This window comes from Pristis pectinata, chromosome 11 (assembly GCF_009764475.1).
Source record: "Pristis pectinata isolate sPriPec2 chromosome 11, sPriPec2.1.pri, whole genome shotgun sequence".
NCBI lineage: Eukaryota > Metazoa > Chordata > Chondrichthyes > Rhinopristiformes > Pristidae > Pristis > Pristis pectinata.
The window spans coordinates 25928287-25948095 of NC_067415.1; the positions used below are offsets into that span (position 1 = coordinate 25928287).

At 39.2% G+C, this 19809-nt stretch overlaps 1 protein-coding gene across 2 annotated transcripts in view; it reads right to left on the bottom strand.

Annotated features, from left to right (window-relative positions):
* Positions 1 to 491: 491 nt before the first annotated feature.
* Positions 492 to 19809, bottom strand: part of uspl1 (ubiquitin specific peptidase like 1) — a 32233-nt gene continuing 12915 nt past the window's right edge. For both annotated transcript variants that reach the window (XM_052026256.1, XM_052026257.1), the window contains exons 5-9: positions 16050 to 16163; positions 9325 to 9454; positions 8499 to 8624; positions 8261 to 8421; positions 492 to 2548 (exon numbers count right to left, since the gene is read on the bottom strand). In XM_052026256.1, the coding sequence (XP_051882216.1) occupies positions 540 to 2548; positions 8261 to 8421; positions 8499 to 8624; positions 9325 to 9454; positions 16050 to 16163 (2540 nt within the window). In that variant the 3' untranslated portion in view covers positions 492 to 539. The remainder of the gene's footprint in view (positions 2549 to 8260; positions 8422 to 8498; positions 8625 to 9324; positions 9455 to 16049; positions 16164 to 19809) is intronic.

Genomic DNA, 19809 nt, shown 5'->3' on the forward strand with positions numbered 1-19809 from the left:
AAACAGTAATTTTTTTTGTGGTATGAACTTAATGGTATTAGTCAAGGTTTCTTGTTGCATCTGTTGTTGCAAACAATAGCATATGAAAACTATAATTGAGATATCATTAACAAATTTATTTACAGTTCACAAAGTTGATAAATTGCACTTAAAAATTTTCAAAAAATAAAATTATCCATGTAAATAATGGTGGACACTTAGTCAAAACAGAATGTCTGTTTGTGTTTTTTTTTAAAATTAGCAATTAAAATGGATAGCCATACATATTGCATTTCGAAGCATCAATAGCAGACTCTCAGATCCTGAGGACAGTGAAACTATTATAAAATAACAGTACCTGAAAAAGTAATTTTACACACATTTATATATATATGTCTTGAAATTTCCAAAGGATAAAAACTTTTTCCCCAAACAGGGACGGGCAAACTTTACTCATTATCTAACAATTTAGTGGCAACAAAAACAATGAGAATAAATTCAAAGCAACAACATTGTCATTTAAACCACTTTTTTTTACTTTTTTAATGAACCATCAATTCCTAGCAGTTTTCAAAAAGGTCTTCATCAAAGTTGGGCAATTCATGTTCTTCTGTTAAAGAATTAAGAGTTGAAATGGACAATAAATCTACTAACATTTCATCCTTAATAGGACTCTCAAAAGATGATGCATGGTTGTTAGTTATACCAATGAACTCATTTCTATAAGCTTGTTGTTGCATATTTAAAGCTGAAATAGGTGATGTGCAGTCATTGTTTTCAGTCTCTGAAGCCATGCTGTAGTCATTATTCGGTTTACCATTTGCTACTCCATCTGGTGGCATTTCACAAAGTCTCAAGTCATGTTTCATACAGTCAAATGTAGTAGCTGTAGTTGGAGTGAACAGTTCTGCAAGTAATTCATCGTGGTTTGGGCTACTGCTCAATGAAGCGCTCGAGCTGGTACAAACAGATTCACTGTCTTCAACTCCAGGCTGACGCCAAAGTTCATTCAAAAAATCATCATACACCAGGTCTCCATTATTATTTGCAAGATTTAATGATTGTTCAGGGCTCACAGCTTCACCACATTGATTAGTCTTCATTAGTTGGTCAAGTGATGCCAATTGATTTTTTTTGGTTTGAAGTTTTTTGAGTAACTTAAGACGGAGCTTTTGAGCTTTGGAATCTATGTTATTCGGTTCTGTTTTATCAACTGGGACTGAGCCCTGATAGTTCATATTACAAGTCCCTGTTTCATGCATCAAGGATTTACCAAATTTTGACGAATTGGAAAGATGTATTTTATTTAAAGTATGGGCACCCAAAGATAATTTCTTGGACAATAAATCTTTGCAGTTTTCCTTCATATTACTGACCTGTTGAGGATTGCTCTTCTGTATGCAGGTAATATTTGGAATAGTTAGATCTGGTGATTCAGGTAGATTTTTGGTTGGCTTTTGTGCAAGTTTTGGAAGATTTTTGCTTTTAAACCCATCAAAATGCTCCTTCACAGGATGCTTTGAATTTGTCACTCTTATCAAACCACTCCTTTGAGTATTCCTAACTTCATTCTTAGTTGTTGTTCTAGGTTCATTGGTGCTCAATATCGAAAGGTGACGATTCAACAGACTCTTTCCCCAGCCAGTGAAGCTTCGTTTAGTTACTGCAGGCCGAGCAATATCAGCTGATGACTTATTTGCAGCAGGTGATTTCACAATCAGAGATGCTGTGATTTTATTGCAATCTTCCTTTTGTATTTTGTTATCAGATTTTGTGGGAATTTCTGAATTTTCAGAAAGGATTTTCATTTTTTCTACTTGACATGGAGCTGTAGTCACTGTCAAGGTTTTCACAGAGGAATCCCTTTGTAACATTGGCAGCTGAACATCAGGTACACCAGTGTCTTGTAATTGCAAGGATCCAAATGGACTAGATGGCATTTCAGAATGCAAAACATGCTTTTGAGCCACATCAAAATTTACAACAGTTTCAGCAATTTGATGGGATTCTTCATTAGAATACTGTACTTCAGTGTGAGGATGGACAGAGATGTTATGGTCAATAGTCACCTGTGGTGAATTTTGTAACCGCTGAGCGTCTGGTATGAACTGAGTGCTGCACAATGGATTCCCTTTATCATCTACTTTAACCTCAACAAGATTCAGTGTTATCATTGTATCATCTCCTGGGTGCTCCAGATCTGAACACAAATTACTGTTTGAAGTTCCTTTTATATTGTTTTCTTTTACACAATCTATATATGGTGTGGTAATCTCTTTAAATGTACTGAGTATTGGTTTATCTGCTGTACTAAACTGAACAGAACTCATTAATGATGTTTCAGTGGGAAGTTGCACATCAGAGGAAGTGACCTCAGTCCTTATGGATGGAGCATTAGGACAAGTCGCAGATGAAGAATCACCATGTAGAATGATATCCTTGTTCCATGTTGTTTTTTCAAAGTCATTGTTTTCCCAGATGACAATGTGAACTTCAGGTGCAGGAACTTCTAATGTTAAACATCTGAAGCAACTGGAACCTTGCAAATCATCACATCGAAGCCAAGAACCTACAAGATCAGATCAAAATAAAATTTAAAAGGCAAAACAATCTTACTTCAAAAATAATTTCACTTATTTAGAATATGGGAAATTAATGAAATGACTGAAGATATTAATACCACCTTTAATAAATGCATTAAGTATTAGCCTGCAGACAACCTTGAGACAATTTCCATTTCTGGGCTCTTAAAAATACAGCCCACCATCAGGCAAATTTACTGAAAACTGATCTATAGTAGTATGGTTATATGATGGGTAAAAGTACAGAGCCTTCTGCAATTATGTTTCTATGATACACAATATAAATATATATTTTTCCTCACTAAATGCAAACTGCAATATTCATGGTTATATAAATAAAAAGCCATAAAATATCAACCTTTACATTTGAGATTTTAGAAATGAGAATGGAGTACAAATACAAAGTACAAGTGTTAAATGCTGAACACTTGTGTACAATATTGAGGGGCATTAAAGATCAAAGAAGGATGCCATTCAGGCTGTTGAGTCCATATCACCTCTGAGCAAATCCAGGTAGTCCCTCCTCCCTGTCTTGTCTCATTGCACTAAAAATTCTCTAGTAGCCCCAACCCACCCCCTCCCCCATCTCATCCAATTTCCTTTTCAATACTAAAATTGAATCAATCTCCTCCAATACCCCGAACTCTGCATTTCAGACCTTAACTGTTCAATGCCAATCATCTTCACTCCACATCTGTCTCCACCATTATAGCAGATTTTCTCTTTTTATTGCCCAATATCCTTCATGATTTTAAAAAATTCCATCAGGTTTTGCAAACTCCACTGTTCCAAAAGGAAACCCAGTTTTTCCAGCCCATCCACATCGTAACTCATCCTTGGAATTTTGGTAAATCTTTTCTGCACCCTCTCCACAGGCTTCACATCCTTCCTAATGTGTGGCACCCATCAATGAACACACTTAGCCAGTTGTGGCTGAACCAATCTTTTATTATGGTTTATCATGAGCTCCTTGCACTTGTATTCAATCCTTCCTAAAGCCCAGGACCCTATATGCTTTCATAACCATTTTCTCAATCTGCCCTGCCACTCTCAATGAACTATGCACATATATCCCATTATGTTCTTAAACTCCCTTCAAAGTTTGCTTTCTACTTGCATTTCTACCAGCATTTGGATAGGCAGCGTCTGATTAGGAGTCATCAGCATGGCCTCCTAGGAGCACAAGTGCATAGTTCCTTGAAAGTGGCGTCACAGGTAGACAGGGTAGTGAAAAAGGCATTTAGCACAATGGCCTTCGTCAGTCAGGGCACCGAGTACAGAAGTTGGGACATTATGTTGCAGTTGTACAAGTCATTGGTGAGGCTGCACTTGGAGTACTGTGTACAGTTTTGGTCACCCTGTTATAGGAATGACTTGGTTAAACTGGAAAGAGTGCAGAAAATATTTACAAGGACATTGACAGGGCTAGATGGCATGAGTTATAGGGAGAGGTTGGCCAGGCTAGGTCTTTGTTACTTGGAATGTAGGAGAATGAAAGGTGACCTTATAGAAGTGTTTAAAATTATGAGAGGCAGAGATAAGGTGGATGGTAACAGTCTATTACCCAGAGTAGGGAGCTGCCAGAGGAAGTGGTTGGAGGTAGTAAGTACAATAGTATAATTTAAGAAGCACTTGGATAGGTACATGGAGGGGCAGGGCTTAGAGGGATATGGGCCAAATGCAGGAAATTGCAATTAGCTGGGTGGACACTGTGGTTGGCAATGGACTCACTGGGTCAAAGGGCCTTTATCTGTGCTCTATGGCTCTTACCAAACACTTCATTTTTCACAGCATTAAATTTCATCTGCTACCTATCCATTACCATCATACTTACAGCTCACTACACCTTCAAATTCTGTCAACTGCTAGCTTGGAAAATACACCCTGTACCCTCAAGTAACTAATATTAAAGAAAAGCTGCGCTCCTACTACTGACCCTTGGGTGACTCCACAGTATATTTCCCTCCAGTCCAAAAACAACTTTATAGCTCATCTGTTTTTTTTTTGTTAGTTAGCTAATTATCTATGCTGTTAACACCCCATTTATTCTATGGGATTCATCATGCATAGCATACAAAACAAAACCCAAAAAATCTGCAGCTGCTGGAAATATGAAATAATGTTAATAAAAATGCTGGAAATAGCAGGTTAGGCACCATCTATGCAGAAAAGTAGAATTAACACTTCAAGTCAATGACCCCTCATGGGAACTCGGAAGTTAGAAAGCAAAAATGTTTTCAGTAGCAGATAAGGGGGAGGAGTGTAGAGAACTAAGAAAACTTCTGCAAGAGGATGGAGACATTATATCCCTATAATACAAGTGGATAGGGGGGTCCAGTTAAAGGTGGTGGGTGAAGTTCCTTTTGTATTGTTTTCTTTTCACAAGATCTGTCTGGAGGAGATATAATTAGAAGATGAATGAAAAGACACAGACATTTGCTAGTCCAATCTCTTTGTCTACTTTCTTCCCACTTAAATCCAGAACACCTCTCTTGCTCTCCTCCATTTTGTAACTTCCAATTCCCTATTCCATTGGCCCATCTTTACCATGGATGTCACTTTCTAGACCTCTACCCCCACAACACCCCCCCCCCCCACCCCACCCTGAGATAAGGATGGACTTGGGGTCCTCCATCTTTGTTTGACCAATGAGTTCCCCTCCATTAACACTCACCTGTACGAGCACGCACATGGCACTGATTCTGTATGAAAGCAGTACCTGCATCCAGTTTTACCCAAGTTATAGGACAACCAAGTTAAGGATTTTATGCATTAATTTGCGTGCTCGTGGCTACTTTGATCTGCAGAAAGTGGGAGGAATTGAAAGAGAAATTGAGGGCAAGGACAAGTTCTGCCAAGCAGGTGAGTGTTAGTGGAGGGAAACTCATTGGTCAAACAAAGATGGAGGCATACAGAATCAGTGCCATGAAGCCTCGAAATAAATCATGCTTGCTGGCTTTGAAAGAGCTAACCAGTTCGATTCCACACCATTTCTCCATTGTTGTCCAAATAATTTGCCTTCAAGTACATATCCAGTTACCTTTAAAAAGTTCCCTTGGAGTCCAATTCGAGGTAGAATGTTCGAGATCTTAATAGCCAACGATGCGAGGGAAGTTCTTAATTTGCCTTCTAATTCGTTTACAGATTTTATATCTGTGACTTATGGTTACTGAGAGTAACTAAATTCCCCCTCCTTGCTCCACCAAACTGGCTTACAATTTAGCTTTAATTCTATGATTTTTCCCTACAACTAAACCACCTTATTCTTAACACCCTTGTAAAAATCCTCTGTGATACAATCACAAAGGCAGCACACCAGCGGCTCTACTTCATTAGGATTTTGAGGAGATTTGGTATGTCACCAAAGACTCTTACAAACTTCTACAGATGTATGGTGGAGAGCATTCTGACTGGTTGCATCACAGCCTGGTATGGAGGCTCCAATACGCAGGATTGGAAGAGGCTGCAGAGGACTGTAGACTCAGCCAGCTCCATCACAGACACAACCCTCCTTGTCATCGAGGACATCTTCAAAAGGCGGTGCCTCAAGAAGGTGGCATCCATCATTAAGGACCCTCACCAAATGGGACATGCCCTCTTCACATTAATACCATCAGGGAGATGGTACAGGAGCCTGAAGACCCACACTCAATGTTTCAGGAACAGCTTCTTCCCCTCCACCAACAGATTTCTGAACAGTCCATGAACAATAGCTCGTTATTCCTCTTTGCACTATTTAGTTTTGTAACTTAGTAATTTTTTGTCTTGCACTGTACTGTACTGCTGCCGCAAAACAACAAATTTCACGACAAACGTCAGTGATAATAAACCCGATTCTGAAGTGTACTCCCATCAATTGAACATAATACTCCACTTAAGATCAAATCAGTAATTTATGAAGATTCAGCATGATTTCTTTGTTTTGTTATTGAATACCCCCATTTACAAAACATAGCATCAGACCTTCTCTGCTTGCCCTGTCACCTCTGTGAACATGCACTCACGGGTTGCTGCATTTTTGCACCCCTAAAAATAGTGCTAAAGTGCGTCTGCCACTTCTTCACAAGATTTCACCCAATATGCATTGCTTTATACTCATCTACATTAAGTTGCATCTACCATGTGTATTGATTTTACTCAACTTGACTACTCTCCATCATTTTGGTCTTTTACCAAGCTGCAAGGTTTGTAATTATGTTCTATATACCCAAATCCAAGTTATTTATATAGATTAAGAAAAGCAATCATAATATTGATCCTAATACTGATTCAACTATGATGTACATTCTAGTCAGATCATCCATTTATCAGTACAATTTTCTTTGTATACAAGTACCAATGTCCATTTACACCATTTCTTTCCATTTTCCAAATAGTTGGTATATTGTGTGCTATTAAATTCCTTCTAAATGCACAAGGATGCATCTGTTGCAGTATCAATCATTTTTCTTGTTCATTCTTTAAAAAACATACCCATGAGATTCTCCCAAGGTGACACTGCTGTTTGAATCTTTGTATTTGAACTTCTGAATTCAAGTGTGAGAGTTAATGAAACTAAACAAAAAGCCAATCAGAATAATATCTTTCAAAAATCACATACAATTTACTCTGCAAAATATTCAAAATAACAATGCTGGAAAAAGCACTCCCTAGTCATCCAAAGAGAAGCCAAGAAAAATCCTGCATCATTTTATAGCCTATTTAATTCATTAATTGCAGACATGGCATTTCCTTTACCTTTATTCTTCTGCCTCCTTGCTTCCACTATCCATTTGTGGCATAGGAGCAATTTTTATTTTAAAAAGTCCAGTCTTCCAAGCCAGTCAACATCAAGATTCTCCAGACTTGTATATAACCAGGCTAACCTTTGATGGAATGTTGTCAAGAATAAAAGCTTACTACCAAACAAGCTTTCTACCTTTCACCCCAAATTTTTCCTGATTTCACTGTTTGCAAGAGTAGCACAAAGATAGAGAAAATTGTAAGCTACAGAAGTATGATTTGGAGATGCAAGAGCCTGCAGATGCCAGAATCTGGAGCAAAAAACAAACCGCTGGAAGAACTCACTGGGCTGAGCAGTATCTGTAGGGGGGTGGGGGAAAGGAACTGTCAATGTTTCGGGTCAAGATCCTGCATCGGGAGTATGATTTACTTTTACCTTTCCCCATGACAAAAAAAGTTAAAAAAAATAATTTCAATATTGAGAAATATTAAATGATTAGTCCAATAAGAGCCAACACAATCTAAAGATGTAAATTTATCCTTTAGTACCATGTCCGAAGTGGCTGAGGAGGGTGGTGGTGAAGGAAAGATTTAAACAGTGCTAGTGAGCATTTGAACACTTTTAAAAAGTACAATGACCTCAGTTTAAATGTGTAGAGCACAGTGATTCCACCGCAAACACTTAAATCTGTAGCTGTTTCGCATCAGATGTGCATTGTTCTAGGAAGGGAAGTTGGAACTTCCATGACTCACAGGCACCAGCATAATCCCACTGAGTGAGAACTCAAATGGTAGCTCCTACTTCCTGGACCAGCAGCTGCAATTTGAAGAACTCTTGTACGTTTTTTTTTGTAAAGTGCCAATTAATTCACACCCACTTGTCAGTCTGATCATTTCAAGGCAATGATCAGCATCAGTACATTCCAGGAAAACAATACTTGAAACATTGAAGCCAAGCCAGAAAACACAATTCATACCATCAGAATTCCGAATCCAAGTGACAAAGTGCTTCATACGCTGCAAATATTGAATAACGGTGCAGATTCTGTACAAGCTGCCTTGAAAATCAAATCTGTAAGCATTCAAGTCCGTATGTGGTAGGCCATCCACAAAATGTAGCATGTATATTGAGGATATCCTAGGAGAAAAAAAAGTTATAATGAAGTTCCAAAAAATTAACTGCAATATATTTATATTTATGAACAACATACATACCGTTCTATAAGCATTTTCCTCCTTTGATCTTTATCTTGACATTTATTGCAGGGTGATTTATGAACAGCATTCAGAGGATGCCAATCTGAATCTACTTTCGTAAATGTAGGCAAAGTTTTTGTACATCTATAAAGAAAAACCTTCCATAAACATCGCAAATAAAGAAGTTCTGTTCAGTAAAAATGTCTGCTCCATACCTGTATTCCCAGATTACCCTAAGGGAGTGCATATTGTATGTTTAAAAGATATCTTATTGCAATATAAATTAATGTTTATTTAGAAATTACAAATGGGAACTGCATACAGCTGCTTTCTAGAACATGCAAGAATAAAACATCATTCTAATATAAGCAAAGTGCCAGTGCGAACAAAGCCAGATATTTGGCGCAATCTTCCACCATGTTATTCTGAAGATGTTGCTTCCAGCCAAGAAAACAAATCAAGTGCATAAAAATTAGGAGTATTATTTCATAAGTAAATTATACAGTTCTAGAGGTTAATTCAAATGGACTGATGTAACACAAAACTTTGATTGAAATAGGCGTCATTACTCTTGGATCCACTTAGTTTTATTCATATAATTGTTTTTGTAATCATATCGAAATCTATATTTTACATAAATTGCACATACTAGATTTTGAACTGAATGAAATATTCTATATTCAAAAACATCTGAATTTCTAATATCCATGCATAAATCTTTGAAAATAAAAACTGAAAGAATAATGCTTTTATAGAAATTCTATATTGTAATATTGTGATATGGCACAAACTAATATTTGCCAGTAACACAGAACTGAAATTTTAGTTTAAAAAAAATACTTGCCTCTCATCATATTTGTAACCACACCTAATACATTCAAAACTCCAAATATACGACTGCATAAAGAACTTCTCAAAATAGGTATCATGCCTTAGGAGAAGTGGAAAAGCAAAAACTGGGCTATCAGGTTTTCCTGAAAAGACATTAAAACATTGTTAAATGGAGCATGTGGAAAAATTAGTCAAAGTAGTTATATGTCAGTAACAGCAGTTTTAATGACAGTCAGCAATATTTTGTTTGGGACAGCGTCAGAAATAGTACAACATGAGGAGAGAAAAATAATGCAGTTTGCAGTCTGACCTTGCACGTGGTTCATTTAGTACATGTCTATAACCAGATACTGAAGTCCAGAACAAGCTACTGGAGGCAACAGCAACTATATAATTTAATTAGTCTGCACCATTACAGCAGCTAAATTGGTATTGGCATGATGTGTTGATTATTAAAAGGTAGCAAATTTTCATTTAAAAAAAATGCAGCATTGGCCTCTTTGCATTTTCCTCACCAAATGGATCCAAAAATATTATGGCAATGGCATTTTAAACAAAATATAAACAGCTGATTGAATCTGCTTGACATTGGTCTCCCGACACTTAAGTTATGGGTGGTGCATTTACATTCAATACCCAGGAATGGTAAACAGTAAAGACTTTGTGCTAGATACAACTGGCAGCTTGTAGAAGTATGGATATCAACAGATGGCAAGGACTATAAATGCATACAAGGAACTTTATAGATGTGACAAAGCTAAACAAATGCTACTTCCTTTTTCTAGATCTGCACAGGAGAAGTAATTTGGGTAAAGGAAAAAAACTTCAAATTTTAAAATATCCCCATTCCAAGAATTGCTAGAAAAACTAGAAGCAGCAGCAAATACTTCGAAATTTTCATCTACTTTGCAACTACACAACTTAATATTCACAATCAAATATTTCTAGAAGTCCCACTTTAAATTGCAGGCCCAAATTGCATTATCTAATCTTGGTCAAAGCAATAACGGAAGGACCGTTAGAATCAGTGTTACCACTGAAAAGTAGATAGACTAGTTACCGTAATCACTAGCTTATCCATTGCAGCCCATTTCCTACTAAATGTTGGGAAATTAGTAATGTTGATGTTCTGGGGACCTAGATTTCCTTAAACACAAGTCTTTGAAAACCAATACACAGGTATAGAAAGTATTTAGAAAAGCAAATAGTATTTTGGCCTTTATTCCAAGGGGATTTGAGCAAAGATATCTTACTTCATTTGTACAGGGTCTTGTGGGAAATGAGTACTGTGTAGTTTTGGATACCTTACCTAAAAATAGATATATTGTCATACCAGCAAGTGCAATGAAAGATTCACTAGGGGAGAGATCAAATAGGCTAGATCTGCTTACCGTAGAGTTTAAAAGCATGAGCAGAAATCTCATTGAAGTTTTTTTCACTGGCTGAGGAGTTGGGGTCAGAGTCTCAGAATAAAGAGCAGGGCATTCAGAACAGATGGAGAGAAATTTGTTCACAGCAGGTGGTGAATCTCTAAAATTCTCCACTCCTTAAGAGTTGTGGAGGTTCATACAATGAACTTATTCAAAGCAGAAATTAGCAGCTTTCTGTACTTCAAGGAATCAAGAACTATAGGGATAGTGCAGAAAAAAGGCTTTGAGGAAGAAGTCATGATCTTAATGAATGGCAGAGCAGTTTCAAAGGGGCAAACACTCACCCACTTATATTGATGCACCACAGAAAGCATCCTATCTGGATGCATCACGGCTTGGTACGGCAACTGCTCTTCCCAGGACTGCAAGAAACTGCAGAGAGTTGTGGACACAGCTCAGCACATCACAGAAACCAGCCACCCCTTCATGGACTCTGTCTATACTTCTTGCTGCCTTGGTAAAGCAGCCAGCATAATCAAAGACCCCACTCACCTAGGACATTCTCCCTTCTCCATTCAGGCAGAAGATATAAAAGCCTGAAAGCACATACCACCAGGCTCAAGGACAGGGGATTCCTCATCCACTGACATCTTCTACAACCCACTGACGCCCACAGCTACCTCAATTACAGCTCCTCCCACCCTCTCGCTCGCAAGGATGCTATCCCCTTTTCTCAATTTCTCCGCTTCTGATGCAACTGCTCCCACAATGAGGCTTTCCACTCCAGGACATCCAAGATGTCCAATTCTTTTCTAACCAGGGCTTCCCCACAAATGTGGTCGAGAGAGCTCGCACCCGTATCTCTGCCATTTCCCACACTTCCCAGACCCAACAGGGATTGGGTTCCCCTTGTCTTCACATTCCATCCCACCAGCCTATGTATCCAACACATCATTCCCTGCCACTTCTGCCATCTCCAACGGGACCCCACTACCAAGCAGATCTTCCCCTCCCCATTCCTTTCTGCCTTTCGCTGAGACCGCTCCCTCCTCACCTATCCTGCTCCCACCCTGGGAACTTTCCACTGCCCCTGCCAGAGGTGCAACACCTGCCCCTACACCACCTCCATCCAGGGAAAAAACAGTCCTTTCAGGTCAGACAGATTCACCTGCACCTCCCTTAATATCATCTACTGCATTCGGTGCTCCAAGCATGGCCTCCTCTACATCGGTGAGACCAAACACAGACTAGGTGACTGTTTTGCACAACACCTGCGCTCTGACTGTAACTGCCATCTGCATCTCCCCATTACCAGTCACTTCAACGCCCCCTCCCACACTACCACTGATACGTCAGTCTTCGGCCTCCTCCACTGCTAGGAGAATTCCAAGCGCAAACTGGAGGAACAGCACCTCATTTTCCATCTTGGAACCTTGCCGCCTAACGGCATGAACATTGAAATCTCCCACTTTAAGAAATCCCCATACCCCTTCCCCACAATCCCCATCTTCTTCCCTTTCCTAGCCTCTTTTTTCTACCTTTATCCCCCACCTTTTTCCCCCCTCTCTCTCCTTACCTTTGACCCATCCCTCAGTGGATCTGCTCTCCCCTCCTCCCCGCACCTGCCTATCACTAATCTTACCTGCATCTACCTATCACCACCCTGTGCCCACCCTGCCTCCCCTCTTTTGTCCACTTATCACTGCTCTGCTTTTCCCTCCTATATATTGGGCATCCCCTTTTCCTATCTTCAGTCCTGAAGAAGGGTCCTGACCCAAAACATTGACTGCCTGCTTTTCTCCACAGATGCTGCCTGGCCTGAGTTCCTCCAGCATGTTTTTCATCTAGATTTCAACATCTGCAGTCCTTTGTTTCTCAAGGACAGCAACTGTTATAGAATTATTGAACAGTTCCCTAGTATGATGAGATGGACTCTTGACCTCACAAATCAACCTTGTTGTGACCTTGTACCTTATAGCTGACCTGCACTGCACTTCCTTTGTAGCTGTGACTCATTATTCTGCATTTTGTATTGTTTTACCTTGTACGACCTCAATGCACTGTGTAATGAATTGATCTGTATGAATGGTATGCAAGTTTTTCACTGTACCTTGGTACAAGTGACAAAAATAAACCAATTCAAAAAATGGCCTCTTTTTCCTCCCATTCCTGATATTCCATTTTCGGTAAACATCCTGCAACGTTGAAACTCTCAGTAGGGACATCTGTAGAATCATGGAACCATAGAACACTACAGCATAGAAAACAGGCCATTCGGCCCTTCCAGCCTGTGCTGAAACTTTATTCCATTAGTCCCATTGACCTGAACCCAGTCCATAACCCTCCAAACCTCTCCCCTCCATGTATCTATCCAATTTATTCTTAAAACTTAAGAGTGAGCCCGCATACCACGTCAGATGGCAGCTCAATCCACACTCCCACCACTCTAAGTGAAGTAGTTCCCCCTAAAGCCATGTCCTCTCGTACTTATCTCTCCTAATCTAGGTGGAAAAAGCCTATTCACATTTACTCTGTCTGCACCCCTCATAATTTTGTAAACCTCTATTCCTTGGAGCGTAGAAGAATGAGGGAAGATTCGATAAAGTCCTAACCTTTTTGATCTTTCCCTGTAACTCAACTCCTGAAGACCCGGCAACATCCTAGTAAATCTTCTCTGCACTCTTTCAATCTTACTGATATCCTTCCTATAGTCAGGTGACCAGAATGGCACACAATACTCCAAACTTGGCCTCACCAATGTCTTATACAACCTCACCATAACATCCCAACTCCCATACTCAATACTTGGATTTATGAATGCCAGGATGCCAAAAGCCCTCTTTACAACCCTGTCTACCTGTTGTTGTGTGACACCAATTTCAGGGAACTAGGTATCTGAACTCCCAGATCCCTTTGTTCCTCCACACTCCTCAGTGCCCTACCATTTACGGGGTATGTCCTAACTTGATTTGTCCTTCCAAAATGCAACACCTCACACTTGTCTGCATTAAATTCCATCTGCCATTTTCTGGCCCATTTTTCTAGTTGGTCCAGATCCCTCTGCAAGCTTTGAAAGCCTTCCTCGCTGTCCACACCACCTCCAATCTTAGTGTCATCAGCAAACTTGCTGATCCAATTTACCACATTATCATCTAGATCACTGATGTCGACAACAAACAACAATGGTCCCAGAACAGATCCCTGAGGCACACCACTAGTCACAGGCCTCCAGTCTGAGAAACAATCATCCACTACCACTCTCTGTCTTCTCCTACATAGCCAATTTCGAATCCAGTTTACAACCTTTCCATGGATACCTAGTGTCTGAACCTTCTGAACTAACCTCCCATGTGGGACCTTGTCAAAGGCCTTACTAAAGTCCATGTAGACAACATCCACAGCCTTCATCTACTTTCTTGGTAACCTCCTCAAAAAACTCTACAAGATTCGTTAAACACGATCTACCATACACAAAGCCATGCTGACTATCCTTAATCAGCCCTTGGCTGTCCAAATACTTTTATATCTGATCTCTCAGAACACCTTCCAATAATTTACCTACTACTGACGTCAGGCTCACCAGCCTGTAATTACGTGGTTTACTTTTAGATCCTTTTTTGAACAACGGAACAACATAAGCTACCCTCCAGTCCTCTGGCACCGCACCCGTGGCTAAGGACATTTTAAATATATCTGCCAGGGCCCCTGCAATTTCTACACTAGTCTCTCTCAAGGTATGAGGAAATATCTTGTCAGGCCCGGGGGATTTATCTACCTTTATTTGCTGTAAGGCAGCAAGCACCTCTTTAATCTCTATATGTTCCATGATACCACTGCTTGTTTCCCTTCCTTCCATATCCACTATGCCAGTTTCCTGAGTAAATACTGATGCAAAAAAACTGTTTAAGATCTCCCCCATCTCCTGAGGCTCCACACATAGATGACCACACTGATCTTCTAGGGGACCAATTTTGTCCCTTGCTATCCTTTTACTCTTAATATACTCGTAGAAACCCTTCGGGTTTACCTTCACATTATCTGCCAGAGCAACCTCATGTCTTCTTTTTGCCTTCCTGATTTCCTTCATTAGTATTTTCTTACATTTTCTATACTCTTCAACTAACTCATTTGTTCCTAGTTGCCTATACCTGCTACACACCTCTCTCTTTTTCTTAACCAGATCGCCAATATCCCTTGAAAACCAAGGTTCCCTATGCTTGTAAACTTTGCTTTTAATCCTGGCAAACTCTGCACTCTCAAAATTTCGCCTTCGAAGGCCTTTCACTTACTGAACACACCCTTGCCAGAAAATAACTTATCCTAATCCACTCTTCCTAGATCCTTTCTCATTTCCACAAAATTGGCCTTTCTCCAATTTAGAACCTCAAGTCGGGGACCAGACCTATCATCCATAATTAGCTTGAAACTAATGACATTATAGTCACTGGACCCAAAATGTTCACCTACACATACTACTGTCACCTGACCTGTCTGGTTCTCTAATAGGAGATCAGGTATTGTATTCTTCCTTGTTGGTACCTCTATATATTGATTTAGAAAACTTTCCTGAACACATTTGACAAACTCCAAGCCATCCAGCCCTTTCACAGTGTGGGAGTCCCAGTCAATGTGGAAAGTTAAAATCCCACTATTACAACTTTGTTTCTTACATCGGTCTACTATCTCTCTACAGATTTGTTCCTCCAATTCTCTCTGACTATTGGGCGGTCTATAATACAACCCTATTAGTGTGGTCACACCTTTCCTGTTCCTCAGCTCCACCCATATGGCCTTTGTAGAGGAGCCCTCTGGGCTGTCCTGTCTGCACACAGCTGTGATATTTTCCCTGACTAGTAATGCCACTCCTCCCCCTTTCATCCTTCCCCCTCTATCACGTCTGAAACAATGGAACCCAGGAACACTAAGCTGCCAGTCTTGCCCCTCCTGCAACAAAGTCTCACTAATAGCAAGAATGTTGTAATCCCATGTGCCAATCCATGCCCTCTGCCTTACCTACGATACTCCTTGCATTGAAATAGATGCAGCTGAGAACATTTCTATCATGCACAAACCTTTGATTTCTGTAAACAACTGGAGAATCCCAAAAGAAGCACTCACCAACTTTAAAAGGGGAAAAATATTCAATGGACAAGATAGGAAAGAAATAATCCTAGAAATACCAATTATTCTGGTATTAGGAAGAAAGCTTGGCTGCAGCATCAGTTTATACTCTAGCATTTGTTTTGTATAGTAAAATGATAGTGTGCATGTTACCATGTTTCTAATGCAGCACTATTTGTGAGCAGTGGACAGAAAATTGAATTTTATCTAAAAATGTTAGTTATATGCACCCAAATTAGTTACTTACCCAATTCACACCTCAGCTTTGGTTGAAGCAACTTGAAGCAGCTCTCCCGGACATCGTTCAGTATTAATTCTATCTGAATAAGCAACTGAGGAGGAATATGCCATGAACCATCACCTGCAAATAAAAATGGAAATAATTCAATGAATTTAAGAAAGAAAAAAATCTTCAAAACAGATGGTCAGTGTTCCACCTAAAATCAATTAAACTTTTGCTTCTGTATCATAAAGTCACATTTAAAATATATGGACAAATTTTATAGAGGAATATCTAAAATAATAACAGAGTGTAGACCGGCTCCCCCCATTGCCAAGCATAGTAGACATGGCACTAGTGAATTGAAGGATGTACTGTTTTATAATAGTGGTGCTACAAAAAAAACTATATTTGCAACAAACTATCATCCATGCCTTCCTTGACTCCACATTATTTCAATACATTCCTGGCCAGTCTTCCACCCTTCATAAGCAATCTCATTCAACACTCTACCCATATCCTAAACCATGTAAAACAAATGCTCACCCATCGATCTATATTCAATTCTTTTAAAGGCTCCTGGTCCACTTACATTTCAGTTTTAAAATTATCCCTGATTCAATTCCCAATGAGGATTTTTTTTCTTAAAACCTTTCTGAACTAGCATTTGATCACATGTACTAACATATCCTTTCTCAGCAGCTCTGAAAATTTTCATTTCGGAAGGACAAACAGGAAGCAAAAGGTAGTGAAATAGCAATGTTAATAACAAATAAGTGCAGTTGCAAAAGACTATCCCCAGGCTTAGTTGGAGTCCATTTGAATGGAGGCTAAAATTAGCAAGGGAAAGACATCACTGGTAAGAATAGCGTTTAGAGCCCACCAACACCCCTGCCATACCCAAGCAGTAGCCACACTAAAGAAAAAGGTATAATTCGACAAATGACTGTAAAGAGAGCAGCACAATAATTATGGGAGACTTTAATCTTCAAGTAGATTGGGTTAATCAAGTTGGAAAGGGCATCTACATTGATTGATTGAGTGCATTTAGGATAATTTCCTGGACCAATACATTGAGGAACCAATCAGGGAACAGGCTAGCTTGGATCAGGTAATTAGACAGATTTAGTAAATGACGTCGGAATAAAAATCCCCTAGTCTTTACATTTAATCTTTACGTTTAGAAGGAGAAACGTGGGTCAGGAACAACCATTCTTAACTTAAATAAATTACAGTAAAATGAGGTTACAGTTGGATAAAGTGGACTGGACTGATAAATGAGCAGGAAAGACGGTGTGGAAGTAGTGACAAATATTTGTAATTTATGACACATGGCAAAAAATGTATCCCAAAAAGGAAAAGTTCTAGGAAAGGCATGGACTATGGATAGCTGAGGAAGTTAGAGGATACCAAGTTGAAAGAGAAAGTGTATAAAAGAAGCAAAAGCTAGTAGTAAACCTGAAGGTTAGGATACATTCAGAATGCAAAGATTGCAAAAAAGATAATGAGAGAAAATAAACTATCAAGGCAAATTAGTGAGGAAACTAAATAAGAGTTTATTTTAGTGTATAAAAAAGATGAATATTAGCCTCCTAGAGAATGAGATTAGGAAATAATTAATGGGAACAAGGAAATGGCAGAGAGTTAAACAGATATTTTGTATCAGTCTTAAAAGGTAGAAAGCACAATGATAATCCCATTAATATTGAAGAATGCTGGGGGTGGGGGCATTAAATATTATCACAACCACTAGAGAGTTAATTAGAAATACTAATAGGGCTACAAGCTGCCAAATCATCTGGCCTGGATGGTTTGCATCTTAGGATCCTAAAAGAAGTGGCTACCAAGAGTGGATGCACTACTGATAATCTTCCAAAAAATCTGAAGAAGTGCCAAAGGATTAGAAAACTGCCAATGTGACACCAAAATCAAAAAGCACTGGAGTAAAATGAGTACAACTCTATGCCAATTAGTCCAACATCTATTGTCAGAAAAATGAGAATCAATTAAGGAAGTAATAGCAGCACATATAAAAAACTGTAATCTAATCAACTAATCACAATGGCTTCATGAAGGGGAAATTGTGTCTAACAAATTTGTTGGATTTTAATGAGGAGGTTTCGTTCAGAGTGGATAAAGGGAATCATGTATTATAACTGGACTTCCCGCAGATAAGTCACAGGATAAGAACTCATGCTGTTGCAGGCAACATCTTGGCAAGGAAAGAATAGCCAACAAACAGAAAGCAACAAATAGGGGTAGGGGGGTTATTTTCAGGTTGACAACCTGCAATCAGTGAGATACCACAGAGATCAGTGCTGGGACTACAACTTTTTTACAATAGAAATTAGTGACCTGGAGAGAGGAAACAGATGTACAATAGCCAAATTTGCAGATGACTCAAAAATGGGTGGGAAAGCAGATTGTAAGGAGGATACAAACAGTTTGCGGATAGATACTGAGAGGTTAGGTGAATGGACAAAAGTTGATAAATTGACTACAAGATGGGGGGGGAGGGGGGGGAAAGTTAAGCTGTTGAACAGACTCATTTAAATGGAAGAAAAAAATGCAGAAGGATGCAATACAAAGGGAAATGAGGGTCCTTGTGCACAAAGCACACAAAGCTAACACACAAGTAGAGTAGAAGGCCAAGGGAATGTTGGCCCTTATTTCAAAGCTGACAGATGGCTATCTAAATCAGGGTGGTACAGTGGCAAGGACAAGATAGAAATATTATCTTTGAAATGCTATTTTTTTTATTGAAGTAGCTTAACCACTTTAGTGAGATTTCAAATGTAAATTAAACAAAGATAGTCATTGATTCTAACCACGACTATTCAACCCTCCCATTTGTTTTGTTTTTAAACATCTTAAATTTGTATTATTTTGAAGCCATGACCATAATTACAAAGAAAAAATTGAAAAAAGGACTACAGAATCTGTCTGTTACTATCTTATGGACCACATGTTTTTTAAAAACTAAACTGAAAATTTCCCAGTTTGATATCTTTGATTATACCTAACCACCAAAATAAAATGATCCATCTTATTCATCCAACAATTCATCCATTGAACAATGCAAGCAATTTCGGGATTTCAGTATCCACAAATTAGATAAGGATCAGTGCCAGGACCCTTGATGTTTATGACATTAAAGACGTGGATGTGAATGTAGGAGGCAGGATTAGCAAGTTAGCAGATGACACAAAAAAAAATTGTGTTGTGGATAGTGCGAACGATCGTCCTAGCTACAGCATAATATTCATCAGTTGGAGAGTTAGGCTGAGCAATGACAGGTGAATTTAATCTGACAAGGGTGAACTGATGCATTTTGAAAAGTCAAATAAAGGTATGACCCTGGGGAGTGTTGATGAACAGAAGGACTTTAGGGTATAATTCCACAGATCCCTGAAAGTGGCAGCACAGATAGATAGAGTGGTAAAGCAACCATGTGGGATGCTTGCCTTCATCAGCCATGGCAAAGAACAAGGACATCAAGTTACAACTTTATAGAAATTGGTTAGGCCGCATGGAGTATTGTGTACAGTTCTGTTTGCCACATTGTAGGAAGGATGCAATTGCACTGGAGAGCGTGCAAAGGAGATTCACTGGTGCCTTGATTGGAGCATTTCAGTTATGAGGAGAGAGTGGAGAGGATGGGTTTCTTTTCCTTGAACTGGACGAAGCAGAGGGGTGACCTGACAGAGGTATACAAATTTAATAGACAGACAGAAAGAATCCCTTTTTTCCCCCATGGTGGGCATGTCTGGATGTCAAGAAGGCATAG